Raw genomic sequence first — 27,426 nt, 5'->3', positions numbered from 1 at the left:
GACTTTTCTTCTGTGCCAATCATAGAGTAGGTTTACTGTTGGTTTATTAATCTACTGTGCAGAGTAAGTTGTTGTTTTTATTACGGGAACAAAAATACCGGTAGTAAAATGCAGTTTACCACAGCTTTTGTTCTGTTGATAACTTCCAGTTTTCTATTTACGATTTCCTTGTTAGCCAATAGTGTTTCTGTATGTTTCTTTTGTAGGATCTTAACAAGTAAGTTACCATTCCTCTGCCCCCCTCATGCTGAGATGTCAACAAGGCAACGCAGCAGCCCGCGCCATGCGGCCAGGCCCCACTCCACCATCGATGTCACATCTGAAATGCTGGGCTTGTCACTCTCTGGTGTGTGCGGTTTGTACTTCCTGTCTATCTGTTCTATGCTATTTATCCATTTCTGCCACTTTCTTTCAAACTCTTTTCCTTAAAAAATAAAAAATCATTTTGCAACTTCTGGACATTTGTACCTACAGTTTGATCAAATTTTTTTTTAATTTTTTTTTTTTTTACTGAAACAGTTAAGACGTAGCTATTTGTAATTCATTGTCCATTTTGCATTTAGTTTCAAAAGTCTTTTTTTTTTTTTTTTTTTAATTAATTTTTATCCGAAAAGATAAGCAAGATAACAGGTTATTCTAACCCCTTGCAGGGGGCTGAAGTGTTTCAAAAAATCTGCAGCAAACAATGCAGTAAAATAAAAGGAAAGATGAACAAGAGATAAATGAATAAGCAAAAGCACAGTAAAAAGGGTACCTCAGTATCTATTAGTGAAAGGGGGAAAAAAAAGAAGACTGGCAATGCAGGATACGATAGGATATTCAACAGTTCAATATGTACCAAAGCATACCACAGCTATTTAATCTGGGCCAAGTTTTTGTAAACTGTTCCATGCAAATCCATTTTGCTTTTAAGCTTCTTTATATTTTTCCTTTAATTGGTTTACTTCATAAGTTGACCGTAATCAGGTAGCTGAGTGACTTGCTTATGTTTAATTATAATTTTGTGCCCAATGTCTAAGTTGTTATGCGTTACAATATATTGCCTGGTTTATGAAGGTTTTTCCCTTTTTTGACAGTTGAGAAATGTGAGCATTACTGAGATCAGACTGTGAGGTTGTAGATTAGAGAAGAGCGATGTATAGAATTATGATAAGATGACCTTTATGAAATGGGTCTGTGAGCAGCTTGTTGGCTAGCAGGCAGGCAGGTCATTTATAAGATGTACGGGCGATGTTATGGAAGTATGTACAGTATGCTGTAAATGAATGAGATTTGCTGACCAGTGCACAGAGCCCTTCTTGTGCTGAAGTGAAAAAAAAAGCATGTTTGCAGTGTCAAGACTTTTTTTACTTGGGGTATTCTATATCATGTGTTTAATTATGGACAAAGTGACTTATTTTAGGTGTAATGCTTTGATTATCTTGAGACATATGGGCTGTCACCAACATTCAAAACTTATGAAATGCTTTAATTTAAGAGCTGAGGTACACAAAACGAGCATATGGAAGCACACTTCATTGCATGCGTTTGGCCCTCATAAGAATCCTGATGGTCGCCTCAGTGTGGTTATAGAACGCATTATATCTTGGGTATGAACGCCATGATTAAAGTGGGATTATGCTCTCAAATCTAAAATTACAATGACTTCTCTTACTTGCATATCTTTGTTCATCGGCAAGTGTAATTATTGCTGGCTCACGATCCCCGTGTCTTCACTCTGCCCCCTTCCTCTGATGAATAGACACATCGCCCTGGCAACAGCTGTGTCCCTCCAGCAGAAAAGGAGGGGGGCAGTGTGAAGTCGCAAGCACAGGTAGATTCTTGCCTTTGCCCATGACCAGAAATAAGCAAGCTACAATTTTTCACTGCAGCGAAAATAAACAATTTTACACACAGGGGATACTTGGGAATGCTTTCAAATCTTCTTTTATGTAACTAAGAGTAGTTGTTAGAATATGAAGCTTTTTGTGGGACAACAGCACAGATATTGTGCTCAGTGGCTTTAAAGGGAACCTGAGGTGAGAGGGATATGGAGTCTGCAATATTTATTTCCTTTCTAAACAATACCAGTTGCCTGGCAGTACTCATGACCCTTTGGCTAAATACTTTTAACCATAGACCCTGAACAAGCATGCAGCAGATCAGTTGCTGTGCTCTGACTGTATTAGCTGTATTACTGTATTAGCCATATGCTTGTTCCAGGGTTTTGACTCACACTACTTATGCCAGTTTACAAGAAAATAAATATGGCAGCCTCCATATCCCTCTCACTTTGAGTTCTCTTTAAAGCTAATTCACACTAATTGACCTGTAAGGCAGAAATAATACTTTGTAGTGCTGTTCTTAATGCTCTGTTTGTGTCTCCCAGATAAATTACGGTGTTATCTGCGTGTATAGCATATCGGTTCCTCACAGTGGTCACATCTTGTGTATAGAAAAAGCTTCAACTGCAGGCCTGAATAAAAGGAAATTTATACTTTATATTTGCCTACCCTATTTATAAAAATAGCATTGCACTCTATTAAGGAGAGAAAAATCAATCTGCTTGGGTTATGTTGCACCTATACTACTGAGTATCATATAGAGGTATTTGCTTTGGCATGTGGAATGGAATGTGAACTCCCTGGCATGGGAACAATGCATACAAAACCTCTCTTCTCAGTAGTTGTTCATTTTCTAACGTGACTCTTACAAGCAGAATACATTCTGTCTATATATTACAATCCAGAAAGAAACAGCCATTTTCCTTTAATCAGCTAAGAAAACATTTTATTTATTTTAGCCACAATGCATTGACTGGTCATTTTTCCACATAATCACCTCCTGTACTTAAGCATTTATCGAATCTTTTTACTTTTTTTTTTTCTTGGAGAGATTGGGTGGTGGGGGATAGTCCAGATATCCTATGCTATACATGTGAAAAAGTAAAATTAATTGGCAATAGAAGGCAGCAGAACAGGTGGACCCTGCACCAAGGCAAGCAGACAACCCCCAAAAAATTGCACGCTAAACACTCCACAAAATCCAAAACAATAAGTGTTGGCAAGTGCAATACAACTAGTGATAATGGGCAGATTCGACCAAGAGACAAATCTCTCTCTTACTCAAATTGATTAGAGAGCGATCTGTCAGCTTCCCATACACCGCATGCCAATTCCCGATCAATTTCAGCATGTAATCTTTCGGTAATCGGTCAAGGCTGCCGTGTTCACTGCTTCGCCGCTGTGTGTGTATGTATGTATGTAATGTATATGTGCTGTAATGTGCTTTTATACATTACCTGCCCTGTGTTGCACTGTCCGTCCATCTTCTGCCTCTCTTTTATTAGTCCACATACATGCTGCCAGTGTAGCATGTGTGACTTCACGGGTCTGCGTGCTATGCACCAGCAGCGTGTATGCGGCTAATAGAAGAGAGGCAGAAGACGGACAGACACCACAACACTGGGTAGGTAATGTACGAATACACATAACAGCACATATACATTACATATATACTGTACATACACTCACATCGGGAACAGCGCGGGAACATGGAACGGAAATACAGATAGTCCCCTACCTGCAAACAGCTCAAGTTATAATGTTTTAGAGACACAAAGTTGTCTTCATGCACAAGATATACTGTACAATAATTTCAGTTCCATGTTTACAAGAAGCAATAATATCCATAATGCATTACTCCAGGACAGTTGGCATAGCATATACATTGTTCCATTTTGCCCTGGTTTAGCCAGGTGAACATTCTCAACTGCTGGTATATAGCAAAATCTATATGTAGGTGTTTAGTTAACCTTTAGAACTTTACAGAACTGGATAAATGCGGGAAATATATTTTGGTGAATTCTTTATAGTTAGAGACCTTGTGGTGGTCAGAGGCAGAAGTGGCCACAAGAGTTGCTGAGATGGCACAATGTGTCATTCGCTATCTAATGGCACATTGTGGTTGCCATTGTCCAAGGTCCCACCAGTCAGTCCCTAACACTGATATCACCAAAAGTGCTGGGGTACATATTGATGAGAGTTGGCGGATGCTGCAATGTGTGGTGCATTACTTTGCATGAAGCAGCAAAGCAGCCATGACCCTTTGGGGTAGGATGCTGGATTGCTACCCCACTGCATAAAGGGGGAGACCAGTTGCAGCTTTAATTTGGGGTGTCGAATGGTTGAGCCAGATTGCTGCCTCACTCAACTGCTTTGCAGTTCTGTAAAGGGGTGACAAACCGCGATACAGATCAGGGTGGGGAATTGGTGCACTGCAATACTTTCTCTCTCAGTTGAAGGGGAGGCCAGCTGCAGCACTTTTTAGATGGGTAGTGCATGTCCCATAATGCATTCCCACCTCATTTCTACAAAGAACAGGAGGACAGCAGGGTGTGGTGGAGCCTTAGCACTTTTGGTCTGGGAAGAATGAGCAGGAGATTGGTAGTTACCTGAGTATATAGTAAAATGATTTTTAGGGATTTTTTGGATGCAAAAAATGTTGAGTATATACAATAACAAAAGTAACCAAGCAGCTCGTGGTTACCCAAAACCACAAGGAAAGAAAATGGTTACCAGGAATTGTGTTATGAAAAGTAGTTGAGGGATTTTTTTTGCCCAGTTTGATGAGCCCTAATCTGTATAATTGTAATCCTACAATTTCATATATCAATGTATGTGCTGGAATATTAATTTGCAAGGTGAATAAGCTAACTTTTTCTGAATTTCTTGTTTTATATTATATTTACAGGGAACTTTCAAGATCCAGATGAGCCAATACTGGAATTTAGTTTGGGTAAACTTGATAATTTATATCTGTTTTTTGATCATTCATAATCTTGTGTTTCTCCTGCAAAAAGCATATGTCTTGAAAATGCTACAGTTGGTATTAAAGCCCCACTTCTCCTTTACAAATTATTAGCACAATTGATCAAGGTCAATTTCTGGGAAACATGCATTTATATTAGTGCTGTTATGGTAGCAACAGCCTGTTGAACTTCCCACTGAGGCGAGAGTCACCCAGAGACTACCAGAGCATCAGGGAAAGGCAGCAATCAGTTGTAGTCAGGAACAAGGCCAGGGTCGGAGGCAGGCAGAGAAGTATTAGTAGTGGAGGTACAAGCTAAGTTGCAGGGGGAGTTTAGTTGTAACAAGCAACAGGCCAAGATGATTGCAGACTCCAAGCAGAATATCCAGGAAACGAGCCGAGGTCAAAGCAGAGGATCAGATCAAGAGTAGTGAGACAAGCTGGGTCAAAGAACAAGGAGCTCAGGGTTGCTATTGAATCCCACAGGATTTAACACCACTAACTGACAAAGATTTCACCATTGAGCATTGGGAAGAGGATTCTTATTTATAGGCAAGGTATAGGTACTTTGGCACAAGTTTGTGTGTCTCGCACAAACACATTTGCCAAAATTCACACATACAGAGCCTGATTCCTCACTGCAAAATGTGCACACATCTCCAGCCACGGGCATTAGCCAGGAGTGTGTGTGCGCACAGGCACACATCTCAGCAGGTGCTCAAGCAAAAGAACCGGGACCAGCAGTGCTCCCATTCTGGGTGTTTACTCTCTCTCCGCTAAAACTGCATGTTTGCCACATTTTTTTTCCCAGTCTGTTTTTGTGCACATGAACAAGATGTGTCCCAGGTGGGGGCCTGGCCATAGGTAGTCACCAAAACAAGAATATTTAAACCCTGCTTACACAGCATTCTTTTCTCTTTGTCATTTGTGTCAGCTTCTGAGCCTACTCTGCCACCTTCAGATCTGCCGTCCAAGAGAATTTTCCGCCGGGAGACTTGGGCGCAGGATACAGCCGATATGGCTAATCCTGCTGCTGCACAAGTCCCGGCGGCGTTAATTACTATTCCCCCTCTAGGTCCACGTGGATGGTGGGGAATGATGTAATTCGGCTTCCAGCTATTTCTGGAAGGTGTATTACAGTGTTTTAAAAGTAACTTCAGCTCCGTCTTCTGATGGCGCAGAAGTTACTGACTGTGCGCCGCTATAGCCGTAATTCCTATTATGGTCTATGGTGGTGCCGGCTGCGCCCAAGTCTCCAGCGCTGCATTTTCAGTGTTCGCAGACCTGTCCTGCTCTTATGGCTCAGTCTTGACCTCGGCCCATGACCCCAGCCCTGCTCTATCAGCTTTCAGGTCTCTTTCACACTACATGCAATTCTGATTTGCGATTTTGACCTGATTTTACATACGATTCCATTTTTTTATTGATTGCGATTTTCAATCTTTCCTGCAAGCTGCGTTTTATTTTTCTGCATTTTTCTTCTTCTGATGATAGCATCTGGGGAAAATTGGAATCGAAAATCGGATTTGTGATTTGCAGTGTGCAAGAGGCCTCACCTCACCTCAGCCTGTGACCTCAAGTCTGCTGTGTTGGTTACAAGTCCTAACCGATCTCTGTGACATCTAACCAACTTTGCTTTACCTGTCATCTCAGCTTCTTCTTCTTTACCTGCTCCATATTGCAGTGCCGACCCTCTTGCTTTTATCAGGGCTGAGGAGTGGGAGCAATTTTGAGTATCTGATGATTTTTGTACCAACTTCACAGCCCTGGTAAGTATTAGACTAAAGAGTCTGAGTCGAGGAGTCTGAGCCATTTTGGGTACCTGGAGTCGGTGGTTTTATAAACTGAGGAGTCGGAGTCAGATGATTTTTGTACAGACTCCACAGCCCTGACTTATATCTCCAGTAGGATAACCCTAAGATTTACAACTTTGTAATCCCTTGTGCAAAGTACTGTGCCTCCCACTAAGTTTAATGGCCGATTAACACTTGCGAGATGCTTTGATAAAGGCCTGTGGGCCAGTGGATGCTTAGCCTAGGCACCCTGAGGTAGCACACGTCGTCCACCAGTACCACAATCGGCATACCGCTGACAGGGTAATCCTACTCTCATATTGCAGAAACTGACCATTCTTGCATACATCCCTACTTTTTGGAATGCAAAATAGGGACAATCCCCCATGAGAAGATGGGCAAGCCCAAAATCTGTCAGTTCTGTCGGATTTTTATAAGCTACTGTAAGTGACAGCTACAAAAAAAAATGTTATAGTCCATTTTACTGAGGGACAAATGCACAAGTAATACATGTGTATTTTAAATGTCACAAATTCTTGCGATAGTGGTCCTTTAATAAATAACCGAAGTACCTCATATTTAATCCTATATGGTGCATTTTTTTTTATCCTGTAGGACCCAAAGCATATATAAGAATGCTAACATTTATATAGGGCCTTTCTACTGTTGGACTCATAGCACTCGAGAGCTGCAGCCACTAAAGACACGCTCAAAAGGCCACCCTGCATTGTTAGGGAGCCTTGCCCAAGGATTCCTATGTCACAGGCGGTGATCTTAACTAGTACACTATCCAGCCACAAAACTAGTGGTAACTTTCATAATGAAATACCATTACATCCCCAGTGGCATGTAATACAAACTATTCAGATTTTCCTCTTATTGTTGATAAACGTTTCTTCTTTTAATTTACAAGTCATATTTATTTTTGTTTAGTTTTTTTTTTACTCTTTTCTCTCTTTGACTATAACAGCATGCAGTGAGCTTACTACACCCTCACTGGATCGGAAGCCAAATAGTTTTGTTTCTGTTAGTGTCACAACTCCACCTCAGGCTTTCTGGACAAAGCATGCTCAGACTGAGATCATAGAGGTGAGCCTTGTCTTATGTTTTAGGAATTGTCTTTTGTATGTTTCATTTTTTAAGTATGCCATGTTTCCCAAATTTACATTAAAGAGGAACTGTAGTGAAAATGACAGAATGAATAAAATTGCTTATTTTTGCAATATGTTAATTTATAGATTTTTTTTTTCAGTCAGTGTTTGCTTATTGTAAGATCTTATCCCTGTTTTCCGAAATGTATCACTGGTGGGGGCATCTTTCGTTCTACCAGTTGATCTGTGCAGAATGTTCTAAGCACAGAAGGAGATTACTATTATTATTATTATTATTATTGTTAGTATTTATATAGCACCATCTTCTGCAGCGCTGTATTGAAAATATTGCTTGGCTTGGCTCAGCTGTTATTTCCCACAATGCAATGAGGTTCACAGATGGCAAATTGTCAGCGCCATGGTCATTACATGACACTGTGGGAGGGGTTTCACCACAATATCCGCCATACTTAACCTATCCAAAAACTGTCAGTTACTCACTAGTGTTGACCAATGAGTTGCAAAAACTTCTGAGTTGATGCAGGATTATGCAAATGTGTGCAGCTTCTAAATGGACACATTGAATCTCACCTCATCTTCATTCGATTGATCAATTTTCAAGCTACATACACTAGTATAAAAAAATTGCATAACTCTGAATCAACTCCGAATTTGGGATGATCAATGAGATGCAAGGATTGTGCAAATTATGCAGGATTATGCAAATTTATGCAACTAGAAAATGGACCAATTAAATCCCACTCAGGTTGAATTTGATTGTTCCTTTTTTAAGCTACATAAATTTGTCACATCATTTGAATAATCCTGCAGTAACTCAAAATTATTTGAAATTAATTGACTTTTCCTATTACCTTAAAGTAATTCTACCACCAAAGCACAGAAGCACAACTAATGTGAAGCACCCTGTATGTATTTAGAGAGTTTAGCCCGTATTATTCCTCCTCATTTGTGTCCAATCACAAGATGTAATCTGATCTCTCTGCCGTGTCACATGACTGCCTATAGCAGAGATGGCAGATAAGCACATTTGAAAGCACTGGATATTAACAATATGTTTGCTTCCATGAATGAGGAAATAGAAACAGTGCAGATTTATTTTGAGATTTGTATCAGCTGTAACAAAGAAATGCTTTTTGTTTAAAGGTTACTTTGCTGTTGTGTATCTTTCAGAGCAGAGAGGACTTCTGAGTTCAGGTCTGCTTTAATAGAATAGACTGTGTAGGTATGCTCTCATACTACATGGAAGTGTGAGAAAACGCGGAAAAGCCGCCGCGGGTGCTCAGAGCGAGGCGGCTGATTCCGCATCCAACACGGCAGGTTGCGCGCGTGGGCCTGCATCTGCTAGCATGACTGAACGCGGAGAAACCGCCGCATGTCCTGAGAACAAGGCGGTGGATTCCACGTCCGACGCGGCGGTTTGCACTCATAGGCCTACATCTGGCAGTATGGTTGGACACGGAGGAACCACCACATGCTCTGATAGTGGTGTGGCTGGTTCCGCGCTCAGCACAGCGGATGGTTTGCAGCACAGGTCTGGTGTGGCTGGGACTGATAGTCCACACAGGTTCAGAAGGTCGCGCGCGCGCGCTGAGAGGCAGAGCTTTTATGACAGCCAGAAGGGAGTCAGGTGACCAAGCCGGTCAGCTGACAATTCCACCACTTCCCATTGGTCCAGCACTTAGGGGAGGCGCTGGAAGAGCGCCTTGCTATATATACTGGGTGCTGGTCATTCTCTGGTTGTCTGCCGTTGCGATCACTACGTGGAAGCACTCAGACCTTTTTGTCAGATTCTGTGTTATTCTTTAGACCAGTTCCTGGGTGTTCATGACCAAGGACCTCACACCTCAGATTAGGAATTCTGTATATAATTTGTGTTATTCTCTAGACCAGTTCCAGGGTGTTGATGATCACGGACCTCACACCCCAGATTAGGAATACTGTATATTATCTGTGTTATTCTTCAGACTAGTTCCAGGGTGTTGATGACTATGGAGCTCACACCCAAGACTAGGAATTAGCTTTATCATCCTGTTATATCTTCAGACTAGTTCCAGGGTGTTGATGATCAAGGAGCTCACACCTATAGACTAGACAATTGTTGATTATTTGTTATGACCTTCTGCTTTTCCTGACCTCTCTTCTGATCTCTGATTTGGTACTTCGCTATATCTGATACTCCGTTGCCAAACCTTGCTTGCCTTAGGATTCCGTATCAGTCTCTTTCCTCTGTATCTGATCTGTCTGTCTGTTGCCGACCTGGCTTGTCCGAATCGAGAACTATCTCCTCTGTTTAGAGATAGTTCACAGATCTGTCAGTGACACTCCACCATTGGTGTCACTCACACTCTGGTCCTTCCCACTCTCAGCCTGACTCCTTCACCTTGGGGAGCCTCAGGCCTTTGGAAGGAGCCTGTTCTTTGGGCAGTATCTCTTACTGCCTTGCACCCTCTATACAGAGGCTCTCCTCAAAGTATTACTGTTGCACCAAACACTCCTATTACTCAGGTGTCCAGAGGTTAGAGATATATCTGATTATCGGTGATACTGCAGATCATCAATAATCTGGTATATATCTGTATTCTCGGTGATACTGCAGATCACCGGTAATCAGATCCTCTCTGTGTTACACCGATCGTTACAGGAAGGTGGTAAAATCCTTAGCTTATAGGAACAGTATTGATTAACATTTTTTTTTTTTAGTTGAGATAGGAATGGTTTGGGAAGTGCTCCTAAGTATTGCTGTATACATTTTACTGCTTGCTTCTTTGTTTACTATCATCAAAATACTTTCACACTTTACTGACGCCAAATCTGATGCTCAGTGAACGCTCTGTTAACCCTGTGTGTCTGTGAGAAAGCTCTCACTAGCTGAACTGCATGCAGCTGCTTGTGTCTCTCTGACTGAGCTGTCGGCAGAGCAGAAAAAATGTATTTTGTCTGTAATAGTGTGAAATCTGACACCACAGCTTTTCATGTAACTCTGTAGTTTTACATGCAAAGAAAACTGCCTGTGTCACATACCTCACGAAGCACAGACTCCCCTTCGCCAATTAATTGTTTCAATAAAGCTACAACCTATACACAACGAATTACAGCTTTTTTTATTATTATTATTATTATTATTATTTTTTATTATCTTAATTTATTTTTTATTATTTGTACTTTGTTATTTTAGAACACTTGGGTTGATAGTGTTCCTTTAAGTTCACAGTGGGATGTGTCATAATGCAGTGGTAAGTCTATGTGACATTGAGTGCATCCAGTGCGATGCGTTCCAATTGACAGCTGTATCCCAATGCAGTGCGTTACCACATAACATGTGCGTTAACAGTGGCAGCGATTAGCGAAGCATACTTTTCATTGAATCTGTGCTTTGCGCAATTCAAAGATCGCATAACATGCAATGCAACTTTTACAGGGAAGACCATGCAGCTCCCACTGTGAACCTAGTCTTAAGAAAACTACAGATCAACGCAGTTGCATACATGTTGATGCATGCCAGCCACAAACACTTGCAAAATATTCCCATGTCTACCTCTCTGAAGGAGAGAAACAGGGACAGTTTGACTACTTTTCAGTCTGCCTTAGCACTAACTTGGCTTTCAAGCATACTACAATTACTAGGTAATGCCTAATGATGTTGATCCAGGGATTTTATCTGATTGCCATCTGGAGTCGGGAAGGAATTTTTCCCTTTTGGGGCTAATTGAACCATGCCTTGTAAGGGTTTTTCGCCTTCCTCTGGATCAACAGGGATATGTGAGGGAGCAGGCTGGTGTTGTACTTTTGTACTGGTTGAACTCGATGGACGTATGTCTTTTTTCAACCAAAATAACTATGTAACTATGTAACTATCTTAATTTCATACACAAATACATTTACATCCTATGGCAATGCATGTATTCTGATAACTCTCATTGACCTTCCTTTTTGTTTTAGGGGACAAGCAATCCTATATTTCTTAGCAGCATTGCCTTCTTCCAGGACTCTCTTATAAATCAGATGACCCAGGTCAAGCTGTCTGTGTATGATGTCAAAGACAGATCTCAGGGAACAGTAAGTTCTTTGAATGGTTTCCTTTTTTTTCCAGACAGACAATGGTTAGTGATGATGGATAATAGATGAAAACAAATTATGGGGCTGAGGCTGACAAATGACATGAATGGCAGTATTTAACCACTTCAGCCTACAGTGTTGTTCACCATATGCATCCGAGCAACTTTCTCCTCCCATTCATTTGCCAATAACTTTATAACTACTTATCACAATTAATTGATCTATATCTTATTTTTTTCCACCACTAATTACCGTATTTTTCGCCGTATAAGACGCACTTTTTCTTCCCCAAAATGTTGAGGGAAAAGTGGGTGCGTCTTATGCGGCGAAGGTACGGATTTTGGGGTGCAGAGGTGCGCAGGGAAGCAATAAATACATTACCTGCTCCTGCCGCCGCGCTCCAGGCTCCAGTCCTACTTGATCCTCTTCTTCCGCTGCCCGCTGCTGCCCCCGCCGAACATCGCTGGCCGGTCCTAATTAGCCGCATGGATACGCTATCATCACACGCATGCCGCCGAACAACGCTGGCGGGTCCTAATTAGCTGCGCAGGGATACAAGATCAGTGTGCGCCGGGTCACGTATGCGTCTGTGGCACATTGGTCAGATTTTTCAAATGTTACAAGCAATCAAAAAAATGTATTGTAATTAGTGAATTGAAAAGAAATGTAAAAATTGTATGGTCTGGTCTGTGGTCACCTTTAAGCCTGGTGTCATGCAATTTCCCATCAGATGGTCGGATCTGATTTCCGATCATTTACTGATCAATATGCATAGAACTCATCAGAAAATCGATCAAAAACTGATCGGATCTGTTGGAAATTATCTATTCGACCCATCTATCTGATGGGAAATTGCATCGTGTGTACCAGGCTTTAGATCTAGTGGAGATGGTGGTGATCTGCTTAAGGTGGCCACACATGATACAATAAAATAATTTGATTTTACAGCAATTCAATAAAAACCATTGTTTTGTTTTTTGAACATTTTTTTTTATTGATTATCAAGTTAATAAAAAACATTCTTTGTACAGAAAAATCGAAAGCTTTTTTTTTTTTTTTTTTTATTCGGAATTCACTTTTTTTTTTCTTTTGAGCTTTCTTGAGTGAGAATGGTGGAAATTTCGGATCAATGTTGCAAGAGTGTATGGTGTGTGTGATAGATTTTCAATTTCTTAATGTAGGGATGCAAGCAGTTTTCAATCATATTTTTTTTATATATATATATATATATATATATATATATATATATATATATATATATATATATATATATATATATATATATATATATATATATATATTTTTTTTTTTTTTTTTAGTGGAAAAATTGAGCATTTGTGGTACATGGGTCAGAATGTAACTCTTGAATTGAAAATACATTTTAAAAATTGTATGGTGTGTGGCCACCATTAGTCAGATGGGGCTTCCAAGGCTATTTTACCCAGTTCTCACAGTTGACCACCGACCCATCCCCATAGGAGCAAGCGTATTAGTACTTATATACCACTGCTGTGCCCGCACTTTGTACCTGCATTTATTAATAAATATACAAAGCTGGCTTGTATTATGTCCCATATCTTTTACTACATAGACTGATTTGCGAGGTGCTATGTCCTGTGCAACTACATTTCATTTTGCTGTGTGACCAATACAGGTGTACTTCCCATGTTACATTTTAAGTAATCTAGGTAACCAGATTCTACTGACACCTTTTAGTGTTTTGTTTTTACTCATAGAAGAATGTTGGTAACATGATACAGCAACTATTCCAGTCACTCAGGCACTTGTGTGAAAATGTCAAAGATATTTCCCGAACTCGTGTTTATAAAGTCTTGAGAAAAAGTCATTCAGGTCTAAACTTAGTTTTCCTTTTGAGGTTATTCAATAAAGACTCCACACAAATGGCCAAAATGCTAAAATGAACAGATACTATGTTGTAGTTGTATACATGTGGTGTTAATGCATTCTTCACTATCTCAGGTCAGTAAGTAAAAAATGTAAACATTTTCTCACATACCAGCATTACAAAATCCTGTTGTTATTTTGACTAAAGAAAAGTACATTTTCCTAGCTATAAATAAGGTGTTCCTCACATTCTCTGCCATGTGATCTATAACTGAAGCTACAGAGTTTAAGTTCTCCACAGTCATACCGATTTTTTACCAGGTAATATTGCTTTGAGGAACCCAGAAAGGGATATCTGCTTTATCCTGTGCCCAAATCTCCTGGCGGCTACTTCATAGGTATGCGTAAGGGATAGATTTGAAGCAGAACACAAATTTTTAAAGAACGTGTATAGCTCATATTTAATATATACATTTAATTGATAAATTTGCAAAGAAACATTAACAAAACCCAGTCAGTATGATTATTTATATTGCACTTGTGTTCTTCATCTCATGTACAGTAAAAAATGCTCATAAAGACGTGTTGTGCTTTAAAAGCTCAGACTGAACATAATTGACCTTGTTACAGAAAGATTACAAGCCTGCAGCTTCAGGTATTTGAAAAGCAGGCCAGGCAACTCAATCAGGAAGTACAAAATGCAAAAAAAGAAGTATAACTTTGTACTTTACACTTTCTTTGCTCTTTTCCACCTAGATGTATTTGCTGGGCTCTGGAAAATTTATCGTGAAGGATTTGCTGCAGGAGAAGAGCCACCGATTGCATCTACCGTTATGGTAAGCATTCCTGTTTGTTTTTGAGCAGGAGGAGAGGGAGACGCACACTCTCTCTCCTTCCCCTCTGTTTCTCTCCCTCATCTCCTTTCTCTCTCTCTCTCTCTCTCGATTTCTAGCACAAAAGACTGTCTTATCAAACTGGAAAATCAAAGCAATGCAATAAAGCTAAGATTGGGACAGTGCACTGGACAAAAGTCTTTTGTGGCAGCAATAATATTTATCTCAGAAAACAGTGAAAAGTATACAGTACATCAAAAACATATTCTTGATGCAAATTATTTAAAATTCATGCCTTGAGCTAAAGTTACTTCTTGCCCTGGTGCCCATACTGGTTACACAACTAAGTGTCATTTCTCTTTCCTTAAAATGAACCTCCAGACTAAAAATCTACTCCGCAGCACTGAAAAGGCTTGGCAGTTTCACAGCATCAGAACTTTTTTTTCTTACCCAAGCCTCATTTTTAGCTGCACAGAAGAAAACTGCCTGGGCATTTTTCCCCTGTGCAAAAGCATGATGGGATTTCTGATGTTGTTGTTCTGCTGTTTTGGTGCAATTTTATTTTTTAATATTTTGAATTTGAGATTGGAAGCCTAGCATGCACAGCTGGGAGGGTAAACAGAACATAGGACAGTTGGACTGTGTCTCATGCTCCCTGTCACCTCCTTTCAACCAAAAATATGGCTGCCCCATGAAAAAGATGGCTGCCCCCATGAAATCACAAACATTTGCCTGTTCTTTTAAAATCGGGTGGGTAAGAGATTATATTACCTATCTATTTTAATTAACATAACTAATATAACTTAATGACAATATGTTTGTTTAGGCTGAAGTTCCCCTTTAACATTGTTTTTCACCATGATTAATCTCCCTGGCGGTACGCAGTTTTAGAGGCTGCGTCCGTGGGGGGGGGGGTTTACATAAAAGTTGCTCTATATGCCTAAGCTAGCTAATTATGTCCCCCAAGCTCCCGGGCACCTAACTAAATCCCCCAATTGCCGCCGGCAATATTTACCCCTCCGCGATCCCGCGAGAGAGCCCCAGCTTCACGATCCAGCTTCACTCGTCGCTATGGTGACGATCGGACATGACTTCATCGACATCATGGTGTCATGCGCAGTCCCGATCCTCCCCATAGCAAAGCCTGGAGCTGATTGGGAGCCTGCACCATCGCGGGATCCCTGGGGGGTACGTATTACGGCGGTGATCGGTGGGGACCTGAGGGACTTGGGTAACATAATTAGCTAGCGAAGTGCTAGCTAAAGCATATAGAGCAACGTTTATTTTAAAAAAAATCCTCCTGGGGCCATGTGATCCTCTGCGGCGGCTAGCCCGAATGTAGCTCGGGCTTACCGCCAGGGAGGTTAAAGGAAGCAGGAAAATTGGGCGCATATGAGAAGTGGACAGATCGTGCGCCGCCATTCACTCTAATGTTAAATCTTGGCTATTGGGCACAAAACTGGACGATTTGAGCACCAGGCGCCGCGCAGGTCGAACCAAATTTGGTCATTTTCAGGATCAATTGTTTGAAAAATATTGTTAAGAAATTCGTTTTGCCACTTATCATTTTTGTAAATTATTATTTTACCTTTTCAACATTTTGATATTCTACTTTTTTTAAATCATTTTTACATTCGTTTTGAGGATTATAATTTCTTTAATTATTGTTTTGAAATGTAATGCTACTTTTTAAAAAAAAAAATAATCATTTTTACATTAGTTTTGAAAATTATAATTTTGTGGGGTCTTAGGGATAGGCACCACCGGGGGGCGGTCTTAGGTTTAGGCACCACTAGGGGGTCTTAGGGTTAGGCACCACCAGGGGGGTCTAAGGATTAGGCATTGGTAGAGGGGAGGGTTCTGTGTGAGAGTAGGGTTAGGTTTAGTTGTAGTAAAATATTGGTAATACAGTATTTTCTAGCTGCATGTAAGACATACACACGATTACACCTAAAATGCATAGCCTTGGAATGCTTACATTCATTAAAAATCACGTTAGAAACAATTGCTAATTTGAAGCAATATTTCTTTGTAAGCCTATAGTTCCAGCACATCAGTTCCCCATCAGGTCCGTTTAGCTCAATGTGCCTTGTTGTGGCTGTCAGTAAGTTGCAGCCTATGATTGGTTAGGATAGGAATGCATCCTGGTCTGGTATAAATGCTGTAAGTGTGTCGATATTTGATTAGACTGTCACAACTTAAGAAAGGAGCTACTCCACGCTCCGAAACGCCATGTGACAGTCTGATGTTAAACTAAATAAAAGAGCATATGATTATCGGATGGTGCCGGCTTCTTCTGTGGATTTTCAACTTCCCGTCTGGTGTTCCGGGCCACCCGTGACACATCTCCCTGATACATTTTTGGCTTGAGCTCCATTAACTATTGTAAACAGGCACTGTAGTAACATGTAGTAGAGTGCAGTAAATGATTCAGGATATCCATTTTTACTGTAAATGTTCTGCTTTCAGCATCAGAGACACTTCCTATAGCTATGTATTGCTGTATTTTAGTATGTAGCTCCTCCCTCCCAGTGATGCTTAGCCTAGGTTGTTTAGCTATGCCAGGGCTTTATGGGAGGCCAGACATCCTTTTTCACTGGCTTCGGCATTCTCAGAAACAAACATTCAACAGAGCTGATGTTGCTACCTGATGCATTTCAAAATGTAAAATGGGGTAAGAAAAGATTTTACACTGGGCAAACATTGACTAAATGCTTTATAGAAGATAACAGTATTGTAAGGGGGGGAGCAATTTTTTTCATTGTTAATTTTACTGCAGTTCCTATTTAATGCATCAAATGATATTGGCTGAAAAAATCTATTCACCTCATTCAGGAAATGGTATGGCTTAATATTTGATCACTTCCTTAAATAGGCTAAACATACCAGCAGTGGCACCACATAGATTGGTAAAGTGTGCCTGTGTCATCTTATTTTCTGAATATGTTTCAGTACCTTCATAACCTGTAAAGATTTGTATCTTATGATATATATATATAGATAACATGTTCTGTGTACTCTGTAAAGCGCTGTGGAAGATGTCAGCACTATATAAATACTAAATAATAATAATAATATAAATATGTATTTTGATCTATCATGTGCTTTCTGACCATGATTCCTGTAAAAATCCTTCTAAAAGCAGGAAAGGATTGTCACTCTTAAGATTCGCCCGTGAGTGTGACGATGAGATCTTTGAATGTTTTTAGATTATTCAATGAAAAGGGCTCGTGCTCTGTAGAAACGGGGACATGAGAAAACTGGAGCATATAAGAAAACTGAGGTTTCTGACTAATACAAGCTATGCAAACCTCTCCAAATGTTATGTAGCTGAGCCAGTTACCTGGACCGATATCAGGCAAATGGAGCCAACTGAGAGAACGGCAAGCGACGTATTGGTGTTCATGGGGCTGGAGGAAGCCCTGGGTATGTATAAAATCTTTTAGTGTTCCCATCTCAGGTTTACCTTAAAGTGGTCGGAAAGCCAGCATTTCTACTTGGCTCTAAATTATTCCTTACAGCTTTAAAGCTTCTATCACAGAAAAAAAATCTAGCTGAACATCACTGAAATGGTTAAACAAAGCACTTTGTCCTGCTATTCAGCTTCAAATCTGCATCCAAACTGGAGATAACAGTATATTTTTTTAATTGTTAAACACAAATGTATCAACACTGGAATGTAAACAAACATTCTCTGAGAAACTGTCCCTGCTTCAGGCGCGCACAGAGTTCAGAATAGCTCATTAGAGAATTTTCATATATAATAAAAAAAGCAGTTATAATAGAAAAATAATAAAATGCAATGGCAGGTTTCAGGGCAAGATAAACTACACTTTGTAAAACTTGTAATTTGTAGACAGACAATATTACGTGTGCACAAAAGCAAATATGATAACTGTATGAGTAATAAAAAGTAGGAAAACACATTTGTATTGAATGTTATGTCAGCGTTTCAGACCACTTTAAGTATAGTGGAATTCAGGCACCGTCACAGTGCAGGTCCCCTTATTCTGCTACAGGCTGTGATAAGTGCAACCTGTGCAAAAGGTTGGAGAAGCCACCTATATGTGCAAATGTTAGGTTTAATTAAACTGTATGGGACAATATTCATGCAGTGCTGCTATGTGTCTTCTTTCCTTTTTGTTGGTAAAACTGCCAGATGTCCATATATTCTGCTGCCCCATTGCCCAATGTTTTAGTGAACCTCAGTAAAAGGACTTGTACCGCCTACAGCTGATACAGAATACTGCTGCCAGACTGTTAACCAACCAACCCCGTCACTGCCACATAACACCAGTCCCGCACTCCCTTCACTGGCTACCTATAAAATGGAGGCTCCTATTCAAGATCGGCCTACTGACATTTAAAGGGACTCCGAGCAGTGCAGAAACTATGGAAAGATGCATATCATTTTAAAGCTCTCTTTCTCCTCTTTCCAATGATATATAAACCACCACCCTACGTCTTTTAGTTTTCGCTATTTTCGCGATCGAAATTGCCGCGGCCGCGATTTCGATCGCGAAAATAGAGAAAACTAAAAGGTGTAGGGCAACGATTTAGGTGTCGTCAGAAAGAGGAGAAAGAGAGCTTTAAAATGATATCCATCAAGCCATAGTTATATTGTATTACACAGGACGACACTTTCCCCAGTGTCAGCAGCTCCATTCTGCTGAATGCAGCTGCTGACTTTGACAAAAAGTCGCCCTGTGTAATACAATATAACTATGGAAAGATGGATATTATTTTAAAGCTCTCTTTCTCCTCTTTCTGACGACACCTAAATCGTTGCCCTACGCCTTTTAGTTTTCTCTATTTTTGCGATCGAAATCGCGGCCGCTGCAAATTCAGTCGGGAAAATAGCGAAAACTAAAAGGCGTAGGGTGGTGGTTTATATATTATTGGAAAGAGGAGAAAGAGAGCTTTAAAATGATGTGCATCTTTCCATAGTTTCTGCACTGCTCGGAGTCCCTTTAAATCACTTCATAATCTGGGCCCTGGATGCATGAAAGAAATGTTATAGCTGTGTAGTAATCCCTGCAATCTCAGATTCACGGGTTCTAAGTCATACCCAGAGTCCACTTGGAAACTTTTGGTCCCAGAGCCTTCTGTCATGCTGTTCCTATGTAATGGAATGCCTAACCTCAGTAGATCAGGACAGCTCCATCTCTGGTGTTTAAATCCAGACTGAACTCCACAACCTAATACGGGAGAGTTATAGGCACAATGTCAGCCACCGTGCACACTTCTCCAGAGAGGCATTCCATATGGTACTGAATAAGCAAAGAATTGCCAAATAAAAACCTAAGAAAACCCCATGCTTTAGTATAATGCATTATTGGTACTGTTACAGAAGGTTTTCTGTTTTGTTGAATGCAGATGGTCATGTCACTGAGCTCCTAGATGAAAAGAATCACTAGTGGTTAGGTTGGAATTGAAATCAGGATTTCAGATTACAGGTCACTTCAGGATTTTTCACAATGAAAAGTAATGGGGGAGGACAGCAAGAATTCTTTGCGCTTTAAGCTACTTGTAAATTCTTATAGTCACATTCTTATGGTGAGATCAGTCTTGGAATATGTATAGAATATCACATGGGTCAATTCACTTATCAAAGATAAAATTGCTGTGCACTTTACTTGTATGTATGCAAAAAAATGAAGTGTGCGTTGCACACCTAGTGCAACTTGCGTTTTGTACACAACAGTCAAGCTATTTGTGTAACACACATACTAGCAACGTGCGAGTTGTGTCCATATCGTGAGTTGCGCTATGCGTGCAGTGCCCACTACATTACCTGCATACATACTAATAAAATGGCTGTCTTCACACTGCAATTTTACTGTAGATTACTGAATATACCCTGTTAATAGCGGTTTTCCCTTTGGCACCTAGGGATGTTTGCTTGTGTCAAACCCATGATCTTATCACCCAGCATGACGCAAGTCTTCTACAATAGTGACTAGGTCTGTCATATACATGGTAACCATTAGCTGTTCAATTTTTTTTTCCTTTCTGCAGGTCAGCTGAACAAGAACCAGTAGGTAATATCACTGTAATAGGGTGGCAAATGGAGGAGAAGGTTGATCAGCGTCCCCCTGTTAACAGATCATTCGATACTGTTAATGGCAGAGTGAGTATAATCTTTTCATTACCAAACACCTCTTTATCAGACAGGTTGGTTTCACAGAACTAGTCATTTAGCTGTTAATTAGTTATTTGTTGTGTTATTGTTGTATTTTTGGGAAGGCAATTGAATTGCAATGTTTGTTGTTAATTAATTGTAGTATTAAAGCTCGTAAAAGTATTTCAAAATTCTATTTGGCAGACCCTCATACTTTTTGGATTCCAAACAAGGCTGGGAGCGTTCTATTACTATATATAGTCACAGGGTATCCAAAATGCTAATTTCAGTTAGCAAAAAATATATATATAAATCTGGTATGCAAGTAAACAGTAGATCAGTTCTCATATAAAACCAAATTAAAAAAAACAAGATACATGAAGGAGGGCCTCTGTGATGTCATAAAATGCTGTCCATACTTTATCCAGGAATATAAGCGATCCTGGATATGGCAGTCGCACCAGCAAATGTCCTTAAAAGTACCTTAAGGCCAAATGAAGATGTTGCTGGAAGAACAAAAAGACAACCGGACACCGGGAGCCTGCTCTGGTGTGATAACGTCTTAATGGGTTTCTGGTGAAAAAAAAATCTAGTAGGTTTATACTCACAAAGGTGGGTTGCTTCAAAGAGGCAACCACTCGTGTGCACAGGTGAGGAAGTACCGTCCCCACTCGGCCTTTTTCTGGATGGTCTTGGTCGCAGCTCCAAATGAAAATATATTCGAACCGCCTGATCGTGAGGCGTCGAAACCCTACTAAATAGGCTGTATCAGATACATTTAGGGGGTAGGAGGCGCCCAATTTGGTATATAACAATACAAATTGACTAGTCTGTTAGGAGACTAGAAGAATACTAGTGAGCCAATAGTTAAAATATAGTTTCATTTATTGGTAGTGGTCAGCACAATGACAACGGTATTGGCGCTCTGACGGGCAATACCGGCCTCCTACGCACAGACTGCGCGCTCCCTCCGGGCCGGATGGCGTCAGATTGTAGCGGCCGCTGAAAGGAGTTCCCGAAGAAGCTGCAGGCACACACTTGACCTGAGGAAGCGGCTTACACCGAGAAACTCGTTGTCATTGTGCTGATCACTACCAATAAATGAAACTACATTTTAACTATTGGCTTACTAGTATTCTTATAGTCTCCTAACAGACTAGTCAATTTGTATTGTTATATACAGGTAGAAAAAAACAACCTTTTAAAAAAATAATACCTTTTAACGTTTTTACAAAACGTTGTTTTTTTTCTACCTATATAATTTGTTTGGCTAACACGGTACAGAAACTTTTTTGCTACTATTGTTATATACCAAATTGGGCGCCTCCTACCCCCTCCAGGCTAGCACATCAATTTCAAGTTGCAATAGTCTTTTTTTATTGCTACATCAGCACATACACGTGACAATAGTTTTGGGGCTGGCAGCGTCGCAAATTAGAAAATTTTATAACGCAGACTAACGCACAGCAATACTAAAGTCTGTGCGACATTCACAGTGCACACGTTGCATTTGTGTGTAACGTGAGGCGTTATTAGAAAGTGCTGCATGCTGTGCGTTTAGCAATGAATCTGCTGCGTTAGTTGTGTTGCACATGCTCAGTAATGTTTTGTTTTTTTATGTAACGCATGCGCTGTTTTCGTTCCATCACTGTGCAACGAAAACGGCGCACCAAATGCAGGGCTAAAGAATGCACTATAACGTCCAAGTTATAGTGCACAATGCGTTGCGTTAGGGGCACATTGTGCGGCCTTAACGTCGCATCAAACGCAACGTTCTGATGTGAAAGTAGCCTAAAAGTACCTTAAGTGATGTGACATGATGAGATAAACATGGTATACTAGCCCTACTAAGAAATTATCTGAAGTCCCTTTCTCTTTTCCAGTACATCAACAGTTAAAAAACTTGAGTTATCTACACAAATGAGTTTGTCAACTTCTTGTCGAACTCAGTACGGTTTAAATTGAAAGTACAAGGCTGAAAACTGACTGAGAGGGGAGATTAAAATCACAGATCTACTATATTATTATAATTATCCATCAGCATGCTAACAGGGTTTATCAAAAGGCTGTGTTCCACTTGTTCCAAATGTTAAAGGGAACCAGAGAGGAACGTGATAAAAAAAAAGAAGAAGCTTTTATACATACCTGGGGCTTCTTCCAGCCCCATAAGCCTGAATCGCTCCCACGCCGCCATCCTCTGCTTCCTGGATCGGCGGTACCGGGCCCCGTCACTTCCGGCGGACGCGGCCAATTGTCCGCATCACAGCGGCTCCCTCCTTACCCGTACGCATGAGGCTGCGCAATAGGTAGCCTCACGCGTACATACATGGAGGGAGCTCGGTGTGATGCGAACTATTGGCCGCGTCAGCCGGCCGACTGGCGGCCATGACGGGACCCGGTACTGGCGGATCCAGGCAGCAGAGGACGGCGGCATGGGAGCGATCCGTGCGTATGGGGCTGGAGGGAGCCCCAGGTATGTATAAAAATCTTTTTTCTGGGGCCTCTGGATCCCTTTAAGCCCCACCTCCCAGGCCTTAGTAGCTGTAAGCACACCTATTTCATATGCATTCACACTTGGCATTAAAGCAAATGCTATTAGTACACATGAACATACATGAACTACACAGAATACATATTTTCATTTGTGACAAGTATTTCTAAAGTAATTTAGGGCCATAATTGCTAAATATTGTTAGAAAGGGGTTTGTAAACTCTGCAGCTTGAAATGCCTATTTACTGTTTTGCATTTGTCCTTCTTACCATTTTGAAATTGTTTGCAATTGTATTGCTTTTTTATTCTTTATTTACTAAGCAGTCTCATGTTTTCTGTTTAGTAAGAACAGGGAAGATTTGTTTTTTTTTTCTGTAAAAATGATACGCTGTGCCATTAATTAGTACTTTTTATACAAAATGAGCGTGTTTTCTTTGTTGTGAGACTTGTAACTATGCACATTTGAATTTACTGTCTGTGTACACGTTTCGTTTTATTTTTAGACTGTAATCCCTGTTGATGAAAGTTTAACAGAATCTTTAGGAATACGTTCAAAATATGCCTCTTTGCGAAAAGATACACTGCTGAAATCAGGTAGGTAGATCAATAGTGCCTCATATAGTGTAGGTTCTGTGATTATTAGTATCTTATAGTGCTGGTTTTGTATACTTTCACAATCCTAGTTCTAAGTGAAAAACCATTTGAAGGCATATGTTTCTATTCAGTTTTACCACTTCATAACTACAGTTGTTTTCACCTTATGGACCAATTCTTGCCTTTTAGCCATGTTCTTACTGATTCAATAATACTTTCATCACTGCTTATTACTCTTCGGTGATATCTGAATCTTTTGTGCAACAAGAGGGGCGGGGGGAGCAAACCATTTCAAATAATATTTTTTTTTGTTTCTATACATTTTAAAAGGAAATATTAAAGGAATGCACATTTTTTTCACTTAGTCAAATTGTATTATTTTCATTTATCTCAACAATGAAATATGTTGTACAATTAGTGTTAATATTTGATTTTGAAATAAAGGTATAGTAGTTTAGATGAAAAAAAGTACATCCGTTAATCAAGTTCAACCAGAAGGGGGGGCTCTATCCTAAACCGGCACATATCCCAGTTGATCCAGGGGAAGGCGAAAAACCTTACAAGGCCTGGGCCAATTGGGCCAATTCCTTCTCGACTCCGGATGTCAGTGAGATAAATCCCTGGATGAACTATCTCAGGAATTATCTAGTAATTTTTCTGCACTGTATACTTTTTTTCTCCTTGTACTGTATCAGTAATAAAAACATTTTATTGGTAAAGTGGGGAAGAAGAGATTATTAGTGGCTGGAGAGTTAATACAGTACAACCTTGTTATAGTAAACTCTGATATAGTAAAACTTCCAGTACAGTAAACTAAATGTCCATGTCCTGGCCAAGCACCATAATAAGTATATGGGAGTAATCCCTGGGATAGTAAACCTGGATATAATAGAACTTCTGTTATGGTAAACCTGTTTTTTGACCCCTGCGTTATTCTGTATCCAGCTGTAGTGGAAAGTGAGTGGGAGCATGTGTCATTCGTCAGCCAGAGACCCATGAGCCGTGATCGGTGGGCAGGCTGACTATTTGTAGCCTGCTCGCTATCTGTACACTACTCTGGGCCAATGTGTATTACGTCAAAAGCACCAGCTGAGTGATAGCTATGCATCCTGTTTAAGCTGTTGCCAGATTATTGAGGGAATTGCCTGTCATCTGTAATTTGCTTGTGCATGGCTGCAACCCTACAGTATCGTCCAGGCTGCACAAAAATGTGGCCAGGGGAGTACATTATAAGTACTGCACCTGCACTAATGGAAATTTTAAGTAAAAAGTAATGTGGCCACTTACTTATCTGGGGCTTCTTCCAGCCCCCTAATGCCTCTTAGTCCTCACCCTCATTCTATGCTGCTCAGTTCCTCCTCTATCCCCCTCTGAATACTGCATACATGGTCCCGTGCCACACGCTGCTTCCATTGCACTTCTGTACCGGGAGCGTTCTGTGCTTGTGCAGTAAGGAAAAATTGCTACTGCCCATGCATAGAACACTCCTAGCCACCGGAGTGCGATCAAGGAGGTGCACAGCCAGCATTACGCATGTACAGTGGCCAGCAACTGGCCGAGAGGGGCTTACAGAGGGGGACAGTGGGGGAATGGAGCAGTGCGGAATGACTGAGAGGGACCAGTAGGACTTTAGAGGGATGGAAGAAGCTTCAGATAAGTAACTGGTCCCATTGTTTCTCACTTTGCACTCCCTTTAACTGGTGAAGCCTATGCTTCCTGTGCAAGCAGTTGTGTGATTATGCCAAGCAAAACCTGCATAATGGGCACTGTGCATTTTGATCTGGCTTAGACACCATCTGTGCTCGCTTGTTGAAGCATTGAAAAGAAAAAATACCTCCCAATTATTGACTGCATTAAGATACGGTACTGTAGTATACTATGTGTACTATAGTATACTATTTGAGCATGGCAGCTTCTGATATATTATTATTTATTTATTATTTAGTATTTATATAGCGCCGACATATTACGCAGCGCTGTACAGTGTGTGTGTATATATATATATATATATATATATATATATATATATATATATATATATATATATATATATATATATATATATATATATATATATATATCTTGTCACTAACTGTCCCTCAAAGGAGCTCACAATCTAATCCCTACCATTACCATATGTCTATATTATGTAGTGTAAGTACTGTAGTCTAGGGCCAATTTTTTTTAGGGGGAGCCAATTAACTTATCCGTATGTTTTTATAGTAAACTAATTTGTCTTGGAGTTTACTAATAAAGGGATTCTGCTGTAGTTATTTTAAATGTAGAAGAGAGGTGGACTTAAAGAGAATCTGTAACGGTAAAACGTCCCCTGGGGGGTACTCACCTCGGGTGGGGGAAGCCTCAGGATCCTAATGAGGCTTCCCACGCCGTCCTCCGTCCCTCAGGGGTCTCACTGCAGCCCTCCGTACAGCAGTGACGTCAATATTTACCTTCCTGGCTCCTGCGCAGGTGCTCTGACGGCTGTCTGCTCCGAAGTAGGCGGAAATACCCGATCGCCGTTGGGTCTGCTGTACTGCGCAGGCGCAAGTCTCCGGTGCCTGCGCAGTAGAGCGGACCCGACTGAGATCGGGTATTTCCGTCTACTTCGGAGCCGAAAGCAGCCACAGCGCTCCCGCTGGAGCCAGCAAAGGTAAATGATTTGACAGTCGGGTCTGTCACCGGCTGTTCGGAGGGCTGCAGCGAGACCCCCGTGGGACAGAGGACGGCGTGGGAAGCCTCATTAGGATCCCGAGGCTTCACCCACCCGAGGTGAGTACCCCCCATTGGATGCCTTTGATGTTAGTGTCTCTTTAAGTATGGTTATAAGGTGTGGTCAAACAATATTATCTCTTCATTTATGTTGAGATACACACACATATATATATATATATATATATATATATATATATATATATATATATATATATATATATATAGTGCCATTATACATAGTGCTCCCCTATATATATATATATATATATATATATATATATATATATATATATATATATATATATAGTGCCATTATACATAGTGCTCCCCTTTCCCCATTTTTATTGCCCACTTAATACTATCCCCTTAAAATGTACTGGGGGATATACTTACCTTGATTATGTATAAGGTCTTCAGACACCGCCAGGCTCCTTCCATCTTTCCATCCTTCTGGCCTCCCCTCCATCTTTTCGCTGTAGCCCTTTTTCATGGCTCCGTCTGGGAGAAGTTGAAGCATGGCGCATGCGCTGTCCACTACAATCTGGGTTGTACATGCCCAAGATGCTCCTGACAAAGGCCGTTGCACACAGCCATGTGGGACCGTGTACAGAGAAGGTGCGCGGATGGACAGCGCATGCGCCCTGGAGATCTGAAACAACCGCCTAAAAACAACCTGCTTTTTTTGAATACCACTAATAGGACAGAGTAGCATGCTCTACAATCTGCATATGGAACCATAAACAAAAGTGAACTGATCTCACATTACCACTTCTCACACAAAACCTTTGCACACTCAGTACACCACACACCTATATATAATGCTATACTAGTCAGTATACATAGTTTCCTCCCAATTCGATAAATATGATCAGATCTCCCGAAAAAAATTGAACGTTTTTTTTTTTATTTTATTCGACTGAAGAATCTGATCGGATTTACCATTTTTTTTTCGATTATCGATCTGAAATGCTGGAAATTTTTCTTCAATTTTTCTAAAGATTGTATGGTGTGTGTTACATTGTATGGAGTGTGACCACCTTGAGCATCAGGATGCTCCCAAACCTAGTACTCCTTACAGCCT

At 40.5% G+C, this 27,426-nt stretch overlaps 2 protein-coding genes across 2 annotated transcripts in view; both read left to right on the top strand.

The window, feature by feature from the left end:
- Nucleotides 1-27,426, top strand: part of INPP4A (inositol polyphosphate-4-phosphatase type I A) — a 220,965-nt gene that overhangs the window by 51,050 nt on the left and 142,489 nt on the right. The gene's annotated exons all lie outside the window — the stretch shown is intronic.
- The window catches only part of LOC137544919 (inositol polyphosphate-4-phosphatase type I A-like), a 130,627-nt gene that overhangs the window by 51,076 nt on the left and 52,125 nt on the right, over nt 1-27,426 (top strand). Inside the window, exons 3-9 of the mRNA XM_068266016.1 lie at nt 207-346; nt 4,732-4,776; nt 7,552-7,670; nt 11,633-11,749; nt 14,351-14,430; nt 20,446-20,557; nt 23,543-23,633. Of these exons, the coding sequence (XP_068122117.1) occupies nt 253-346; nt 4,732-4,776; nt 7,552-7,670; nt 11,633-11,749; nt 14,351-14,430; nt 20,446-20,557; nt 23,543-23,633 (658 nt within the window). The 5' untranslated portion in view covers nt 207-252. The remainder of the gene's footprint in view (nt 1-206; nt 347-4,731; nt 4,777-7,551; nt 7,671-11,632; nt 11,750-14,350; nt 14,431-20,445; nt 20,558-23,542; nt 23,634-27,426) is intronic.

This window comes from Hyperolius riggenbachi, chromosome 2 (assembly GCF_040937935.1).
Source record: "Hyperolius riggenbachi isolate aHypRig1 chromosome 2, aHypRig1.pri, whole genome shotgun sequence".
Taxonomy (NCBI): domain Eukaryota; kingdom Metazoa; phylum Chordata; class Amphibia; order Anura; family Hyperoliidae; genus Hyperolius; species Hyperolius riggenbachi.
The sequence above is the reverse complement of the archived record's forward strand: the minus strand, read 5'-3'. Positions and strand labels throughout refer to the sequence as shown.